The 19,126-nt window shown below is 43.1% G+C and overlaps 1 protein-coding gene across 1 annotated transcript in view; it reads right to left on the bottom strand.

Annotated features, from left to right (window-relative positions):
• Positions 1 to 12,610: 12,610 nt before the first annotated feature.
• The window catches only part of LOC121279408 (solute carrier organic anion transporter family member 5A1), a 269,590-nt gene continuing 263,074 nt past the window's right edge, over positions 12,611 to 19,126 (bottom strand). The window contains exon 9 of the mRNA XM_041190629.1: positions 12,611 to 13,196. Coding sequence (XP_041046563.1) covers positions 12,739 to 13,196 — 458 coding nt within the window. The 3' untranslated portion in view covers positions 12,611 to 12,738. The remainder of the gene's footprint in view (positions 13,197 to 19,126) is intronic.

Below are 19,126 nucleotides of genomic sequence, written 5' to 3'. Positions count from 1 at the left end.
AAAACCTTTCCTACTGTTTTGGGGTCATGTGATTGTACTGACGAATCATCGGTAAGTGTGGGTAATCTGAGGGGTGGAGTTTTCCAGTCATGGATCTGGCTCAAGCATGTAGCTTCTAGAAGAGTTCTGTAAATAAAATTAACTGTTTGATGTAAGAAACCTGTCTGTAAGTTTATTACAATTAGAGGTGAGGATGGGATTGCTCAGAAACTGAACCTCGCCTCCAGAATGTGAATTCTTAAGGAAAGACTGAACCTGTATACCTGAGACAGGGAGGGGTGAATGTGTGTCTCTGAGAGAGAGGTGAATGTGTGTGTCTGAAAGACGGGGTCAACATGTTTGTCTGAGAGGGGTGGGGAGCGTGTGTGTCTGAGGGAGGGGGTGAATGTGTGTGTCTGAGAGAGGGTGTGAACATGTGTGTCTCTGAGAGACAGTCTGAGCATGTGTGCATTTGAGAGGGTGAACATGTGTGTCTGGGGGTTGGTGAACGTGTGTGTCTGAGAGGGGGTAAATGTGTGCGTGTCTGAATGAGAGGGACTGAATCTGAGAGAGAGAGAGAGACGGCGCTCTGAGGAGTATTGCAGTGCATCGCCTGAACAGTCCAGGCATCGGAAGCGTATCTTGAGAAGACCTATGGTCCTCTCTACCACTGCCCTTGTGGAGGCATGTGTCCTGTTGTACCGCTGCTCTGAATTTGTCCTTGGGTGGCGGAGAGGCGTCATGGGCCACCTTTTCAACGGATAGCCCTTGTCACCCAGCAGCCATCCATCCAGCCGGGCTGGAGCACTGAAGAGCCTCAGCACCTGGGAGTGTCTCAGGATATAAGCATCATGGGAGCTGCCTGGGTACCTTGCACAGACTATCTGCATGTTCATGGAGTGGAAGCCCTTCCTGTTGACGAAGGCACCGGGCTCACCCGCTGGTGCCTTGATGGCCTGATGTGTACAGTCTATAGCACTCTGGACACGGGGGAAACCAGCAATCGCAGTGAAGCCTCTGGCTCGCTCAGCCTGGCTGGCCTCATTTGTATAGTAAAGAATAAAACTCAGTACCCGCCTGAACAGAGCTTGATGCACCAAAGGACAGCTGATTGGGAGACTCCACATAGATCCCGCACTGACCCCTGGAAAGAGCCAGAAGCATAGCAGTTGAGGGCCACCATGACCTTCAGAGCCATTGGCATGGGGTATCCAGTCACACATTCGGAGTTGATCTCAGGCCCAATCCTCTAACAAATGGAGGTCACTGTCTCCCTTAAGAGGCAGAGCCCCCTTCGGCATTGCACCTCAGACATACTGAGGTACCTGCATCACCGACTGTAAATCCTGGCAGCAGGATAGTGGTGTCTTCTGCGGCCGCTTCTGCCCCGGACTTCCTGAGGGGTTTTTCCTATCAAGAAAGGCTGGACAGGTTAGGCCTGTATCCATTGGAGTTTAGAAGAATGAGAGGTGATCTTATTAAAACATATAAGATCCTGAGAGGACTTGACAGGGTGGATGTTGAAAGGGCATTTCCCCTTGTAGGTAGACTAGAACTAGAGGACACAGTTTAAAAATAAGGGGTCTCCCATTTAAGATGGAGATGAAGAGGATTTATTTTTCTTAGAGGGCCATGTGTCTGTGGAACTTGTAGTATAACGGTCTGGCACATAAAGGGTTAATGTGGGACTGAGTACAGTGCCGCCCGCACAGTAATGTAATGACCCATGCCTAGGGGTCAGTGTAGTGTTGGACAGAGCTGTGTGTTGAAGCAAACATGGCGACAGCTCCTAGCTTGGACCTTTACTGTACCTACGTATATAATATCTAGTAGTTAATGAATAGTTACTGCTGAACTACCTAAGACTACGAATACCTTAGTAAGACCTAGCAAACTATGCTCAATACCTTATGACAGAGATTTTTTTTTCTCTCAGAGGGTCATGAGCCTGTGGAATTCTCTTCCCCACAAAGCAGTGGAAGTCATTGAATATTTATAAGGCTGAGTTAGATAGATTCTCGATTGACAAGGGAGTCAAGGGGAATAGGAGGTAGGAAGGAAAGTGGAGTTGAGGCCATAATCAGCTAAGCCATGATCTTACTGAATAGCGGAACAGGCTCAAGTGATGTAACAGCTTGGCGGCAATCTAGAGGCCGCCCACCAGCGAGATGGCTTGTTTCCTGTGGCTGCATAACTAATGAGGTGGGATTGGAACAATACGGCATGAAAAGCCGCCGTTGTGGCCATCGGGTAAAATGTTCTTTTTCCTGACCGCTATGGCACTTAGTGCAAATCTGGGACGATTCTGCCCTTGAACTTGTGAGGCACCTTAACACATCTCTGAACTGTCCCAGTACTTTATATATGGTTAATTTCTGTGAAGTAAGGACCGTTGTTATATAAGCAGAGTATTCCTTACATTTGCAGGGATATGCAACAAATAACAATGAGATGAATATTAATATCTATTTACTTTTGGTTGCTTGATCCAAGTCAGTTGCCAGGACAGCTGGGATCTGAAATTCTACGGGGATTCCACTGTTCTCCTGCTGTAAAAGGACCCACTGGGAATCAGAATGAATAACTATTTATGTTGCTTCCCTGGGGCTTCTGCCATCTCTGGCCTAAATCATGGTGGGAGAGTAGAACCATGGCATGTTTAAAGAGCTCGCAGCAAGCTAGATCAACGATTTACCTTCAATTTATTGCTTTAACAGATTTTGTGGGCAGAATTTTCCAGCCCCGTCGGGCATCATGGCAGAGGGGGGTAGGGGGTAACAATTCAGCGTAAGAGGCAGAAATCGGTTTTATGCCATTGTGAAACCAGTTTGCGATCATCCGCTTTGCTCGTCAATGGTGGGCTGCCTTTCCAGCTGCTGCACATCGGGAATGTCATTCAATACAACTGAATATCATTATCAGCCCTACTCACCAGAATCATCTCCCCCACCACATCAAATTTACTGCCCACGTTGAAGGGAAAACACGCTATTGCAGAACACAGGTCTTACCGTCAGGACCACATTCACATCGCGGACAATCGAGGAGCGGAAAATGCTGGAGCCTTACAGAAACTGGCCCGAGGGGAACATGTGCATTGCATGCTGGGTGGATTCTCATGCACATGGCTCTGCTGCGAAGCAGCTTATGAAAGGTAGAAGGTCACCATTGAGGGTCTGCTTCAGGACATCAGTGTCTTGGCCATGGGCTGCGATGGATGACTGACAAGGAGGTGGGAGAGGAGGGTGTACCAGGAGTGGGGGTGGGGTGGTGAGGGTATGGAAGGGGTGAGCGATGATGTTGCAAGGGCAGTGAGGTTAGTGGGGTGGAAGCGATGCTGTCAGGAGCGGGGGGGTGGGGTGCGCTTGGGGGCAGGGAGGGAGGGCGGGGGAGGAGGGTGTAACAGGGAGAATGTGGCAACTGAGGAGGTAGATGTTGGGGAGAGGAAGGTGTAAGGGGAGTTTGGAGGGGGCAAGGACTTCAGAAGGACTACGGGGTGGGAGGGGGAGTCTGTTTGATGGGGGGGAAGGAAGAAGTCTGCGATGGGGGGGGTTAAAGATTCTGGGGGGGGAGGAAGGAGTGGGGGTGGGAAGGAGTAATGGGGGGAGGAGGGGTGTCCAGAAAAATGTGCAAGTGAGGGGTATGTGGAGTCAATGACTGCCTCCTGGGGAGCGAAATGAGGGTGGCTGTGGTAGGAGGGAATGGTGAGAATGAGAGAGGGCAGAGCGAGCCGGTAGGGTGGGAGGGTGAGGGTGAGACAGTTGCAGTAGCAGGGATGGTGAAGGTGGTTAGTGGAAACTCAGAGGCAGACACAGACCCCGGGGTAGGGAGGAGGAGGTCGGGTAGGTTAACGTGGATGGGGGTGGGATTCTCGGAAAGATAGGGAATGTGCATGTTCACCTGGACATCCCAAAAAGAAAAGTGTTCTAGCTGGTGGGTGACGGTGGGGAGGTGGAAGAGGGGGTCAATAGTGATGGGGGAAAGGACATGGGTGACTGGGGGAAGGGAAAGGATAGGAAGGCTGAGGACATACTTCACTACAACCATTTTGCAAAATTGAAAGTGAGTGGAGCCTCATGTTGGATGGACACAGGTGCTGCATGGGAGTGTGATCAGTGGGTGGGTGGAGATGCAGGGCAACTCAGACGGACAACTGAAAGCAAAAACCAGCAAGCAGCATTGAAAATGCTCGGCACAGCGAGATGAGTGTGAGGGTGGAAGGATCTTCATGTGTGGGAGAGTGCTTGCACCAGGCTCTGAAAGGCCCTGCCACATGAACACATCTCTTCCTCCAGAATCACTCATGGGCCGGTGTAACTGAACTGCTAGTGGGGTAGATGCAGGGGGAGGACTCTTGAAGCCTGTCAATGAAGCTGGAAGACACCATTATACATTGCTCAATGAAAGTGAATATATTTTCAGATTATAAAGTGACAAATGTGTTCATCCGTATGACAACTTGTGATCTGAATTTCTTAACTTTTCTAAGCCTACCACTTCTTCTGCTGCCCTGACATCCGCTGTAGGGGTGGAAACACCTGTGTTCCCGCAATGGAGTGCCGGTCTGTGCGCACCTCCACATTCTGCTGGACCAGAGTCTCCATGGCGCCTGCCATCATTCCCCCCCCACCCCCCACCCATGGAGACCTCCAAACGTGCACATGTGGACACCACTTCATCAGAGAGCAGGTGAACGCACTCCTCTGACTCAAATGTCACTCTGTTGGGGGCTTCTAACAGCTCTCCGCGATGTCCCCACACCTTCGGCTGACTCTCCACAATGAGTTGGAGGCTGAATCCAAATCATCTGGCTCGGGCCTCACAGATGCCTCTTCCCGAGTAGTCCTCCAAGTGCCAGGGAGCTCAGCTGAAGCTGCCTCCTCCGGCTGTGGACATGTGTCCATGTGATGACCACCAGGCTGTGAACCCGAGCCTGCTGTAGATGTAGGTCCCACTGAGGTGTGTGTCTCTGCGCTGGTGCAGGGTGTGGGTAAGCACTATGACGGGCCTTCCAGGCTGCTTATTTCCAGCTCTTCAATGGAGGAGATGTACTCTTGGCTGGAGGTGAGAATGTGAATGGCCAAGCTGCCGATGAACCAAAGCAGAGATAATTAGTGCATGGCAGCAGAGTCAAAAGCAGGAGAGAGAGCACTCATAGTTGCATTGAGAGAGGGATGATGTGGTGCAGGATCCTCATGTGGGTGTTCGCCGCTGACCTCACCGTCGTTGCAGGGATAGTCCACATCCTCCCCAGTCAGCGTGATGGCACACTCCTCAAAGTGAATGAGGAGCCAGAAGGCCAGATCAAGATGTGAGGGTGTGTGTGAGAAAGTGAGTGTGATGTCCCTTCAGCTGGTAATGAGTGAGATGCCAGTGAATGCGTAAGTGTTTGAGTTTAGAGTGATGAGATGGTTGACTTACCCTGCTGGCATAGATGAGATCGTTCTTCCTCTTTCTGCACAGGATGGCTGACCTCTTGTGGGCAGCATTGGCACTGACCACCACTGCCACTACCTCACAAGCTGGATTGCTGATTTTACTGCCTCTCCTGCGGCCAGAGCGAGGGTAGAAAGCATCACGGCGGGCCTCACCAGCGTTCAAAAGATGCACCAGGGACATGTCACTGAATTGGGGGGGCTTGCAGTCTTCTTGCCTTTTGGGGCCATGTCTTCTGTACAGTCCTGGGCTGGAAGCACTGAGAGGTGTGCATATGCCTGCACTTTAAATATGGCGCCTGGCATGAGGAAGTGGCGAGGTGATGGTGTGTCAGGTGAATCAGCGCCTGCCCGCCAGCCATACGGCATGTTTCTTGGGAATGCTTGATTAATGAGGCAGGATTGGGACGATAAGGCCCGAAAATCCGCCATTGCGGCCAGCGGGTAAAACGTCCTTTTTCCCGCCTGCTACCGCACTTAGTACAAATCTGGGACGATTCCGTCCTATAAAACCCAACTTAAAAAAGCAAAGCAAATACATAGCGCCTTTCATGACCTCAGGATCTCTCAAAGTGCTTTACAGTTAATGAAGTACTTTTGAAGTGTAGTTGGTGTTGCGGTGTAGGAAAAGCAGCAGCCAATTTGCACTGAACAAACTTCCACAAACAGCAATATGATGAAGATCAGATAATCTGATTTACTCATAGTGATTGAGAGTTAAATGTTGGCCAGCCCACTGTGAAGAACTCCCTTGCTCTTTTTTGAAATAGTCCCATGGGATCTTTAAGAAGAATACATCTCCTTGCTGAGTTTCTAGAAGTTGATGGGAAAAACAGCTCTATATGTTAAATGTAAATATCAGTGTTTTCCAACTGTACTCATTCAAAACAGACAGAATGTTGATCATTTGTGTCATATGCGTAAAATAAGTCTTAAAAACTTTCCAAGTTTTCAGTTGTTTAATTCAAGATGCTCCAATTAAACATGGAATAAAGTTATTCCACCGGCATGTTTTTTTCTTCTTTTATTGACAACATATCAAGTATTTATTGTAAACAGGTTGTTGATGAACATGATGTTTACAGGTGTTCCTGATAATAAACGGAAGCAATTAAAGGTTTTACAATAATCATTATTAGTCTTTGAAATAAATACATGATCAATAAACCAATTATTTAGAAAACTCAAGTATTGACTACAGTATATTCCAAAAACAAAAGGACTTAAATCAGTCATTTCCCATTTCTTTGTTCATCACAAGCACACCTCATATATATCCAATACAATTGATGTGATTGTTTCAAAACTGTTTTGAAAAGTACAAGTCAACTCCTGTTCCCATTGAATGTTCCGTCTGTGGAAGGAGGATTCTGCTGCTGGTAGAGGTATGTGTTTGGTTAAAAATGCCCACTCCAAGAATTGTATAAGAATTTAATTTACCTGCGCTCAATGATCCTTTACTGCTTTTATTTATCTTGTTTTTAATCCAGTGAGCAGTTGAGGCATATAATGTGTGCTTGGTTACCTGATTTTAGCCAGGAAGGCAGTAAAGGGTCTGCAGTGCTTTGGGTGAATAACCTGCCATGTCCCAGGTCCTGGCTGCTATCCAGTGACCCCTGCTGGAAATGGTAAGTCTGAATGGATTGAGCTCGCCTCTGGAGCTCTACTAGTTGAGTAATCTGCCAACATTCACTGTCAGTACACATACATGAATAATTGGGTGAGGTACCTGAGAGGAACAAGCCACCCGTTAAATCTCAGCAAGGAATCACCATCTTTTGGATAGCAGGGCCGATATGACATTGGCAAAGCAAAATTGGCAAAACAAGTAGGTAGCTAAGAAAACAAGATAATTGTGGAACAAGATACTATGGAATCCTGGCACAGTTAATCCTAGGCAGATATTGCAGACTATGGCGTTAGGCCAAGGAGTGCTCTCAATAAAGTATGCTAAGATATCTTTCTTACTCTCACCCCACTTTCCTAAAAATCACAACCACAAAGCGATCTTAATTAAATTTAAGTGAGCTATTTAAAATACAGTATAACTTGTATTAATAATCACTTGCTTTCAGCAGCCACTTTTCCCCAGTGCCAACTGCCCAGTCTTTCATTTTAGAACCTGGCCACAAAAGTGGAGTTGCACTATATTCAGGAATTTATCATACTGTAAACCATCTCTTATTCAACCTGGATAAATACATACTAATGATCAAATCAATTTGAGAATTTGAGATCAGTGACATTTCACTCTCCACAGAGTAAAAACACAGCAGCATTAAGATTTTCTATTACACATAATTATATCATCGTTTTTTTTGTTCATCTATTTCTTTGTCCTTGAACAACGGTATTTATACAAAAGAGCTGCTGTTCAACATGGCATACAGAATATGCTGTCTGGAGAGGATGTAATGTCAAATGTATGCCCGTGAGTACATTGCCCTGAGTGACAGGATGTGCTATGGCTCAAAAGACATACACATGTACCTCTACCTCATATTCAATTTATTATATTCTTATTAAAAATATTTTTGAACTCAAAGGAATGGGCCAGATTTAGATCATTGAAATGTTGGAACATAACAAGAAAAGAAAGAGAGGCAAATGGGACTTTGTAGAATTGAGGTCAGAGAGGAGTAATAAAAGGTGGGCAAGTTAATTTTTTAAAAAAATACTAACAATAGGAGGGTCATCGGTACTTTAAGACGAGTTGCGAGTATAAGAGTTGCTCCAATTAATAGTCTCGGCAATCATTAAATACATTTTGAGTTCACCAGCTGTCTTTGACTATACAGTTTCAACTGAATTATCTGCTATAGGACTCCCTAAACTACATCCAACTAACTTCTACAGTACCTATCTATGAGATCTAAAGTGTAGAAATGTGAAAAACATCTTACCTTTAGAAACCATACTAATGTGACAGTACACAATTTAAATATTGTTCTACAGGTTATGTTAAATAATTTGAGATAATTTGTTTTGGATAAATTACAATCTGTGTAATACTGCATGAGAACTGTCCAGGCAGCTTCCCGTCTGGGAAACTTAAAAAGTGCATGCAGATGAACAGTAGTAAACACGCATGCAATATTGCGCTTCAATATTCAAGTATTTCGAAGTTTTCCTGCACCAGTTATGTTTTTATAACAAAAAAGTGTGTTGCAATCATAAAAAAAAACTTTGGAAATATATTACACGTTCCAATCCAATTTTTTTTCTGCTATTAAGTGCAATAACGAGTTTTTATTAAATCCTATTCTATTTGCTCTGTAATCAAGTTAAAAATGATCAAGACACTGTTGCTAAGTAACAAACCCCAACATAGTGGTTATATATACTTAGCAGTGGATAGTACTTTGAGTGCCTTAAATGAAATAGTTGCAAAGAGACCAAAAGCAACTTGTACACTAGTTCTTGTAGACTTTGAACTTTGCTTTCAATCTCATTTATGAAAATCAATACATTTCATCTTGGCAAATGCTTTTAATACAATGGTAATATATATTGCTGTGCACACTTTTGATAGTTGCCTTGGATATGTAACTCTCTCAGTAATAACTGACTAAAACCAAAGTTGAACCTGATCTAAGCCTAGAAATTGCAAAGAAATATTAGCTGATGAATGCTTAACATGCTCTTAAGGCATTCTTCTGTTAGAGATGTTAAATAATTTAAGATAAACATATTAACAGCTGTGTTAAGATAGTGGGCAAAGGGATGGAATTTGCTCATGCTAAGTGTTCATCTATTAAATAACCAATGGTCATTTTTAGATCTAGTGATTACCCATTTGATATCTTATTAAAATATATATTAGTTAATAAAATTCTGATCTCACATTTTTGTGTTTAAAGAAATATGACTTCATGACATAATTCGTGGCAATTTTTTTCCTTTGTTTACAAACACATAATGCTACTACATGAATTGTATTAAAATGCATTGGTGCATTTCGCAAACTAATTTTTAAAAATCAGCAAATGCTTTTACAAAACCAAAAAATCCCATTTAATTTAGATGAATTAATACTTCAACCCTTTTAATAATCACAGTGAAAATATTGTGGACAGTTCATCACTGATATCGCCTGTGTGGCCATCCAAAGGAAATGAATGTTGCTGCAGCTTTTTTTACAAAAGTAAAACAAGCACAACAGTGGCCAATTTCAGGAACTAAGGTCTGACCTGATATTGAGTTGAACCATTTTCATTGTGTAAATAGGGGTCCCGACATCTGTTTTAGGCTTCTTGTGGGAAACTGGACATTGCAGAGCAGAGCAGGAGTTGGACTTGCTGCTCTCTGGATTCTTCAGCTGCTGCTGACAAATGGTGTGTTTTGAAAATCAAAATTTAAAAGAATTTCTTGTGGAGCCAAGAGCAGCAAGGCTGCCTGCCTCACTCCACAGTATCCCAGTTGGCATTCCCACTCTCCCCCCCCCCCCACCCCTTACTCCTTTGTCACTCCAACACTCCATCCTGGGACTAACCTTTGGGCCAGTGGCCTGAAATTCATCTTTTAGAAATGGGTGAGCTGCTTGTGGAGGTGCAACAAATATCGGCAGCTCACCCAAATAACGCGAGTGAGCTCAAGGCCTCTCTGTTGGGGAACACCCAGTGGGCCACTCAGTCCAGATGAGAAAATAAGCCTAAAGCAATTTTCACCCCATGGGCTGTGAAAATGCAAAGCAGTCATCCGGGCATTGTGTCCCCAGTGACCTTTAACACCCTAACCCCACCACCACAGAGAATTCAGGTTTCATGGGAGGAAATTGGATTTGTACAGAGTTAGCTGGTGTTACGTTAGAATATGTTAGCGAGCAACTTTGACCTGCAGCAATGGCTGGGAACTCCAGTGCCTGGCCAGTATTAAGGCCGGAGATCTCAAGCATTGCCCCTGGGCACCCTGTGTAAGGAGGTCTGTCCTCAAACTTTTAAGCTCTCTCTACCTTTGGCTGTCCAAGCTCTGTCCATGGCTTGTGCCTCCAATTCTGGCCTTCTGGAAATTGCCACCATTTTAATGCTAAAACTAGAGATGTGTGGGAGGAGTTTTAATCCCCAAGAATGGGAACAGGAGGGAAGGTAAAAAATTTAGAATTCTAGAATCCAACCCCATCCCACCCACTTCCAGTTTTAACAGAAATGGGTGAACACAAGAGGTAAGTAAGCAATTGGGTCCCAGGAGGCAGGTCAGTCACCAAATCTTTTCAGGAGGCTGTGTACCTCCATTTTAACTCGGTTCTTATTTTTAACTTGGAGGTCAGAATTCCCAGCAGGTAAAAAGATGCAAAAATGGTCAGATCTGTGAGGTATGTGGCTTTAGTGCATTGCTCCTAAGTCAAGAGAAGCAGCAGGACTCGGACCCACCTATGATGTCCGATTCACTCCCCACCTTCCCCTCTCCTACAATATCCGTATCTCCCCAACCATGTCCAATTCGATTCAACAGTCCCATCCTAGGAATGTCAAGTCTTAACTGACATTTGCCTCCCTAGTTATTTTTATCTGACAAGCAGCCTGCCTCTTGGCTGGGAAAACTGTTGAAACGTTTAAAATGACATCCTCCTGTTTAAATATGGCAGGATGTGCAGGCAACAAGCTCTCTGTGGATTCCCATCCAAAATTTCACAACTTCCAACATGCTCTCTTCCTGTCTCTGAGTAAATATCAGGGCCCCAGTATATCTGACACAGCTGCCTTGTTAGACACAAGGGGAAGCTCCCTCCTTTTCAAGGATGACTGGGCCTGCTGTATTTTCCAAGCAGATCCGTCAGACTTACAGCAGAAATCTACTGGAACAGCCAAGGAAATTTTGCTCCAGGGTTTCTATTCGTACCTAACTCAAGTCTCAGTGTTAGGCTGGCATCAATGAGACGGATTGCACACATGGGTAAAACAGAGTGCATTAGCTACAGCATAACAGTCTGTACCTATTTTCATTTAATTTTACAGTAAGCATGCTTCATTTTGTTCCACGTGAAGTAACCAGCTGGTATCCCGTTGATAACACAATATCCCCTTACATAAAATACAGAAAGATGCTCAAAATGCACAACAAGTAGTCGGGACCTGAAGGAGGAAGACAAGCTATTGTTTCAGAATCAATGAAAGCTCACACCTGAAAAGTTCATTTTTCTTTCTCTTAACCGATGCTGGCAAATTTGCTATCTATTTACAACGTCCCTCGTTTTTATTTCTTGTTTGCAGTGTTTATGGATTTTTTTCTTATCTACAGTGTCCACAGGTTTTTGTCCAAACCTTTTCTGAATATTTTGAGCACTGGGTGGCCATGGCAGTACTGAGTGTTGCCGAACTAATGCTTAGTCTTGGAGTTTACATGTTTGATGCCCTATTGTGAGTATGGTTGTTGCTCCTCAGAACTGCATCATTATGCCATCTTCTACTGGGCTACCAAAAGTGGGCATTGGAAAGATCTGGAATTTAAGATTCCTGCCCACCCTGCAAAGGCACAAGGCAATGTTACAGGTATTGGAAATAAAAACAGAAAATATTGCAAATACAGAGCAAGGCTGTCAAAATCTGATTTTTTTTTCAATTTCCAGCATTTTTTTGTTTTACTTTTACAAGATGTCATAATTTAATGTCTCGTAAAATGTTTCTCAAGATTTTAAGTAATTGCATTAGAAAATGGCTACTTGCACATAATCTATTCGGCCCGAGTAACATTGGAGTTGATTTTCATGCCATCTGGCATGACACAGGCTACACCTTATAGCAACACCATGGAGCTGACAGGCAGGCAGGTTCTAACATGGGCTGCTCATCTTAATGGCAGTTTTAGGCCTCAGCACCAAGTTAGAAATCTACCCTCCACGGATCTTGTAACAGCTCGCAGCTTGAACAAGCAGAGATTTCTAACACATCACCTAGAACAGATAAGAATAGCATTTAATTAAAAATGATATGGGAGCTTGTCAAAATAAAATGTCTCACTTACATTGATTCTATTTTCATGTCTCTGCTTGTTCACCAATTATCTCTGTTTCTTATTCCTCCAAACACCAACTTAAAATTTACTCAGAGCATGAGTGCAAATGGTCACTCCATAAGATTAAAAATGATACCAGGTATCTGAGATTTCTACTTTCGTTGAGGTATCTGGCCCTCCAGCTTGCTGTGGTTGGTATATCTGTTTCTGTTGGTCTGTGTAGCTCACTTTTTTAAATTGAAAAGGCACAGGTTCTGTGGTTTACCTGGAGAAACTTCCCAAAGGGCGCTTGTCAAAGAACTAAACTTCAAATCAGCCATCAGTATTTATGTTTGACAACTAAATGCCTAAGGCGGCATATACATGAATTCACCTAAAGATCAACTGCCATCTCGTCCAGTGTATTCTTAGCTATGAATTTTACTGCCTCCTGGAGTGTCCCAGTTAATGTCTGCGCTACATGCTGGACTGGTCCGGACTGCGTTACATATTCACTGTCTTCAGCCCTTGTTTGAAAGGTAGGACATGATTGAGTCTGTGCATAGTTGTGCTGGGTCCCTGGGTTACTGATCAGCTCACTGACAGTGCTTATGGGTGAGGCTCTACGTCTCCACCTCTGCAAGTGGTCTTCTTTATGTTTAATTGAGTACCAGGCTACGAAGATAAAAATAAAACCGACAAACTTGAGGCCTGCTGCCAGTCCAAAGTAGACAAATCTGAATGATGTGACATCATATTCCCAGCAGGAGCCAATTACACCACATTCCTGTTGCCAAAGCATGCAGGTTGTGTCAATCACAGCCCCGAAGTAGATTGGAGTCGGAATGTAAGCTGTAAAGGGGGAAAAAGTTATATTCATATCAGGAAAGATCATGCTGTGTGGAATGTATTTTTAAAAATTACTTAAAGTATATACATAACTGGCGATGAAAAAGTTAGATGATATTCAAATCACAAAGGACTTTCAATCTATCCTGAGCCATTTTGATGGATATAATTAGACATTAATTACATAACAGAAGAACTACAAATTGGCAAATTGTATATGCACTGCAACAGTTTGTATGCTAGTTTGAAGGGCAGACTTCCATAAATAACTTGTACAGAAACCAATAAGGTGTAACTTCACTGAACTGAAAGGAGTAGAACCATACTCTTCAGTAATCTGGCTACTGTCATTCTGCTGCTGCAGAGTCTCAACACAATTAATAACTTATTTTTGCTGTGAATGCAGTAAAAATTTTTGCTGTGAAAAAACTTATTGACATAATTAGAATTTGATTACTATGATATTATACTTAATTTCAGAGGACCGTCAGATCAGAAGTGGCCTCATGTGCACATTATGGATGGGACGTTGGGTATCATGATTCACCACCTGCCTGGAGATAGGTAGCTCACAAACAGGTCGGAGCAGGGTTCGCACTTGTTAGGGGGAAATTAAAAATACTAAAAGAGAATAGAGTAAGAATTTACTGAAAAACCCCTAACCTCTCCAGGCAGACATATTAAGAGTTGAAGATTACCGGATGAACAATGCACAGCCTTGAGAGTCATACTGGAGACAAAAGTAAGACATAAATTAGATTAAGTGGACTCCTCTCTCAGATAGGGAAGGGGCAGATGGTTTTAGCTTAGATATGGGACGATGAACAATGGACAATTGCTGATGAAACATAAACAGTCCTAAGTTGCAAGAATCAAGATTCATGTATACATGCCTTAATCCTGATTGGATAATATAGTTATGTATACATGTTTTAGAATAATTGGATAGCAAAATCACATGTTTATGTACTCAATAAGATAGAGATAATGGACCCGGTGTGTCGATTACCAATTGGATGTATTCAACTGTACTCAAATGTATTATGATAAGAAAAGGTACAAAAGTAGTGAAATGTAATCAGTCAGGAAGCTGGGTCTTCATTCTTAGGAATGATTGTGGCTCCTTTGCAAATGCTTGAATAAAACTGGTTAAAAGGGAGCCTGAGTCTTGTGTGGTCGTTGCTGGATTGGAGAGTGTAACATCTCCTCTTCACTGGTGTAGTCGTCAGGATGCGCCTGCACCTCTGTGAAGCAGAACAATGATTTGGTGAGTATTTTCATTTGAAAGATACTCTCAGGTTGTTCGTGTCAGACTATAACAGAGGTCTAATAGGGCGAATCCGAACATTTCGGCCAGGGAGACTCAGGTGGACGGTTGGGGTGATTGAGCCTTGGGAGACTCAGATCTCGAAGGAACTGTGGGTCCCTGTTTAATATGTGAATGTGAGTATGACTGAGAAAATCGAACTCAAGTTCATTGCAGAATGGGGAGGTGAAGGAACCATGTCCCTTCACCTCGCCAGGAAGCATAAAAAGCTGATCAGCAGAATGAAGCAACAGGGTTGGCAGCCGGGCAATCTGCTGTCACGCTCTAAGGGGTGGTGGAAAGCTCAGATTAATGATAAAACCAACAAAGCTACAGTACTCATTTTGAGTCTGTATCTGCAACAAACTAAACTAATACAGAAATATCTCGGTCGAGTTGCTCTGGTTGCAGCGGCAGGGGACCCGAAAGGTTCCCTACTGAATTTCTGTAACTTAAAAGAAATGAATTGATCTAAGTTACAAGAACTGTTTGTGCTGAAAAGTGAGAGAGAAAGGGGGTACCCCTCGGGGGGTTAGTAGGCAGTGACAGGCAGGAGCAGAGGAAATGTAAGCCTCAGCCAGTTTGGTTGTTCTTATAGGTGGAGTCTCAAGATCCCTTTATTTGTCCACTGCTACTTGAAGTTTCGTTTAGAGTTAAGTTCAATATCATAGGAATATAAATACATACCTTTATATATGTGTTTGTTTGTGTGCAGGGAAGCATTTGTATGTGAGCTTTAATGTGTTTTCTTCCCTAAATTGTCTAATTCTTGTGTGTAGTTCAGCACTTTAGAGTTGAAAGCCCCATATTAGATTAAAGGAAAAGTATATTCAAACATTTCAAAGTTTTGAGTATAAGGTTTGGGTTGAGATTTCTGGCAAAAATCACAATTTGAAGGTATTGTAAAGATAAAACAGGGTTTGTCTTTGTTTGAGATGAACCAACCCTTGTACCACCCCCTTGCAGACTAATAGGGAATAACTCTCATCACCAGCTTCCAAGCTGAATGGGATTGATACATATGAGCTGGTATTCTAAAATTCTGAGGGGAAAAAAAAAATTACCTGAAATTCAAAAAGATTCTAGGAAAACCAAAAGACTTAAACACACGGTCTAGGTGGTTCCAATCTCTTTTGAAGAGATGAATTAAATATGAAAGGAAATCTGCATTCCAACAGCATTGTAATTTGAACTTGGGACAATCTTAAAATGAAAAGTGCAGTGTAATTTAACAGGTTACTTTTGAATAACGAGGATGCTTTCCAAAGATAAAGGATGTGTTGATAAACATATGGGACTTCTAATCTGGATACAAATCAATACATATGAGAAAGAGTTTTAATTTTGATAGTGTAAATTAAAGTTCTTACAAAGTTTTAAAAATTGCAATTTGGTTCCCGATAAAATTCTCAAAAGGTAATTTTTATTTTAAAAGATTTAACAACAATTGATACTAAATCAAATGCTGCAAGCTTTTTGTAATTGTCAGTCTGTTCACAAAATATAAAGTTAAGCTCAAGACCTTGACAAAGTTTGATAGAAATCCGATTTTTGGCCGATTTAATGGATCTGGAATAATTCTAAAAAAAAAGGGGTCAGACACAGTTTAGTGGGTTACTTTTGAGACAATAAAATGTTGTTTGAGAAGAAGATAAGGATGCAAAACTTGTCAATGCCTGATTTCTGTTTTAAAACTGTTATCAGAATACTTTATTGGACTGTAAATTCTCTCCAGATAACCTGAAGAAGATAGGTTCGTTGCTATTGCATGTGTAAAATGGTATGAGGAAAGGATTAAGGGTAGTTGAAAGAATTAGGGAAAGAGGACACCATATACAAACTGTTTTAAGGGAACTGAATTTGATAATCTGGCCATCAACTGAGATATTAGAACTGCACAGGGGGAGATAAGCAAAGATCTAGAGGCAGAGATCCCCTTTGACATGGGATAGTTAATATAGCCTAAAGACTAAGGAAACATTTAAAATTATCAAAACAATAGAGAAACTGACTTCGAGGGAATTTTAGGATGATCGTGGTCAGGAAAAAAATCCTTAGAGGTAAAACTATTCGGAATCTGTAGTTGAGGCAATTGAAGCGTAAGGAGAAATAATACTTAACAACAATTAACCACAAGATGGATACAAGTAAAGGAAAAGCTGAGAAAGGACTAAATAGATGTATTACTGACAATAGTAATAGGCCTGAAGCTACAAAAAGTAAGACTGATACAAGATTTAATCAAGGGAGGGTGACAATCTAAGGAATGCATACAAGACCTTGATTGGACCCCGGAGTGTGAGGGAGCGTTTGCTGAGATTAAGCAGCGGCTCGCTACAACATCAGCTTTGGGGCTCCCAGACCCGACCCGCCCTTTTCATGTTTACTATAACAACACAGGCTATAATACGGCAGTAGTGACGCAACACGGAGATCGCAAACGTCCCATGACATATTATTCTAACAAACAGTCTCCAGTGGTTGCAGGATTGACCAGGTGTGTTCAGGCACTCGATTGTGTTGCCTGGGCAGTAAAAGTCAGTGAACCCATAACGATGCTGGGGGAGATAGTATTGCATACAGTGCACACTCTGGTTCAGATATTAAACACTGGAAGACTTAAAACTGTATCAGATGCTTAGAGAACGCAGTGGAAAAGTTTGTTACTCCCAAGAATGGTAGGATAACCATAGTAAGGGACGATGGAAATAACCCCGCAGGATTTATGAATATCAAAGGAAAGGAACATGCATGTGATATACAAGGTGGCGATGTGCAAGTAGATAGGGTAACAGAAGAGCCTTTGAGGGAGGCAGACATCACTCTCTATGTAGGTGGATCCCAAAGAATAGTAAATGGGAATCCACGTATAGGATGGGCTGTAGTGGAGGAGGGAGGAGAGGTGAGAGCACAAGGATGTTTATCAGGAGACAAATCAGTGCAAGTAGCAGAGCTCAGGAATGGTGGAAAGAACAAATCGAACTCTAAAAACATCTATAGCCAAAGCAATTCAGGAGACAGGGAACAGCTGGGCCCAGCATTCTGATGCGCCTTAGGGCTACACCAAATAGGATTACCAGGTTCCATTGAATTGATGACAGGAAGGGACATGCAATTACCTGAAGGCATTATAGTAGGAGGAGGAGCTGTAGGGCCACTGAAAGGAAAAATACGGACTATATAAGGGAATTAAGTAAGCAATTACATGAGTAGAGAAAGGAAGTTAGGGACAGACAAATGATTAGGGACAAAGAAGCAGATAAGCTTGAAGAGCTACAGCAGACTCCTCAGGTGGGAACCAGGGTAATGGTCAAGAAGAACCCCAAACAAACTGGGTTCGCACCCAGATGGCAAGGACCATATGAGGTAATTATGACAGGAGATACATGCGCACTCGTGGATATGAAAACGGGGAGCAAATGGAAACATTATACTCAGTTAAAAGTATATGAAGAAAGTAATGGTAACCCGGACAACGGGAGCCAATGTTAATGTTTCCACAGGTCCATGATCCTGGCTACAAGTGTGTCAGTACTGGCATGGGAGGCACCGACTGTTAAATCAACTATGACATCTGCCTCCGCCTGGGACAATATGTACTACTTCCCCGAGGAGGGATTGGGGAATGGATAAAGAAGCCCAACACCTGGATCACAGATCAAGCCACCAAACGAACATATCAGATGAACAATTGGGAACCGGACCTCACACGTGGCAGCACAGAAGGTTGTAAGAGTAATTTACGCTTAACAGCACCAGGGCAGCCAGTCCAGCTAATACCCACCGAATGTCAACAAGGGAACTTCACGGGGTGGTGGTACATACCTGAGGGCAAGGGCAATGATAAAATGACAAATGCACTCTTGAGGCTACGCCCCAGCGGGTTGGTACACTCACCCAATAATATCTCGCTAAGCATAAGCGCACACACGACTGGCAGAGTAACAATAACTGGGATTTATAACAATATGACTAGAATGGGTTGGTGGTATGGGGGATGTGAAATTCATGCATCCCTTACCAGCTTTTCGCCAACAGATATTTGGGTATATCAAGAGATTAATGTGACCGCCAGATGGACAGACCTACCTCCCTTTGTTTGGGAACCTGGTCTTGACAGACAGTATTGTCAAGAAACATGTAAATATGGAATAGATAGGCATGATTGTTGTGAAATACAATGTTTTACTTTGACCAAGGGTGGACATCAAAGACTCACTCAATGTCCAGATGTAGTAAGTCCCCCTGCCGGATGGGATAGTCAGGATAGGAAAGTCAAAACCATTGCTACATGATGTATGGTCTCCCTGGAAGTGACATATAATATCTCAGGACTACTGTCAGTATTGCATACCACTTGTCACAGCCACCAGAATTCCATAAAATGGGCTAGAAGCTAACTGAAGAGGATAGTCAAAGACCATAAATTTTGAATCGTTCCAGGAATTAGAGTGAAAGCACAGGCTAGGTTAAAAAGAAGTATACTAGGTGATATCGGAGGGCTCTTTGGGAGTGCCAATTCCATACTTAATTCAGGTCAGATCTATGCTTAAAATGATTATGCCTCCTGGGTGGCGCTGAGATTGCCCGAGGGTTGCACTATAGCGTGCAGGTTTTCCCCTACAGC

This window comes from Carcharodon carcharias, chromosome 6 (assembly GCF_017639515.1).
Source record: "Carcharodon carcharias isolate sCarCar2 chromosome 6, sCarCar2.pri, whole genome shotgun sequence".
NCBI lineage: Eukaryota > Metazoa > Chordata > Chondrichthyes > Lamniformes > Lamnidae > Carcharodon > Carcharodon carcharias.
The sequence above is the reverse complement of the archived record's forward strand: the minus strand, read 5'-3'. Positions and strand labels throughout refer to the sequence as shown.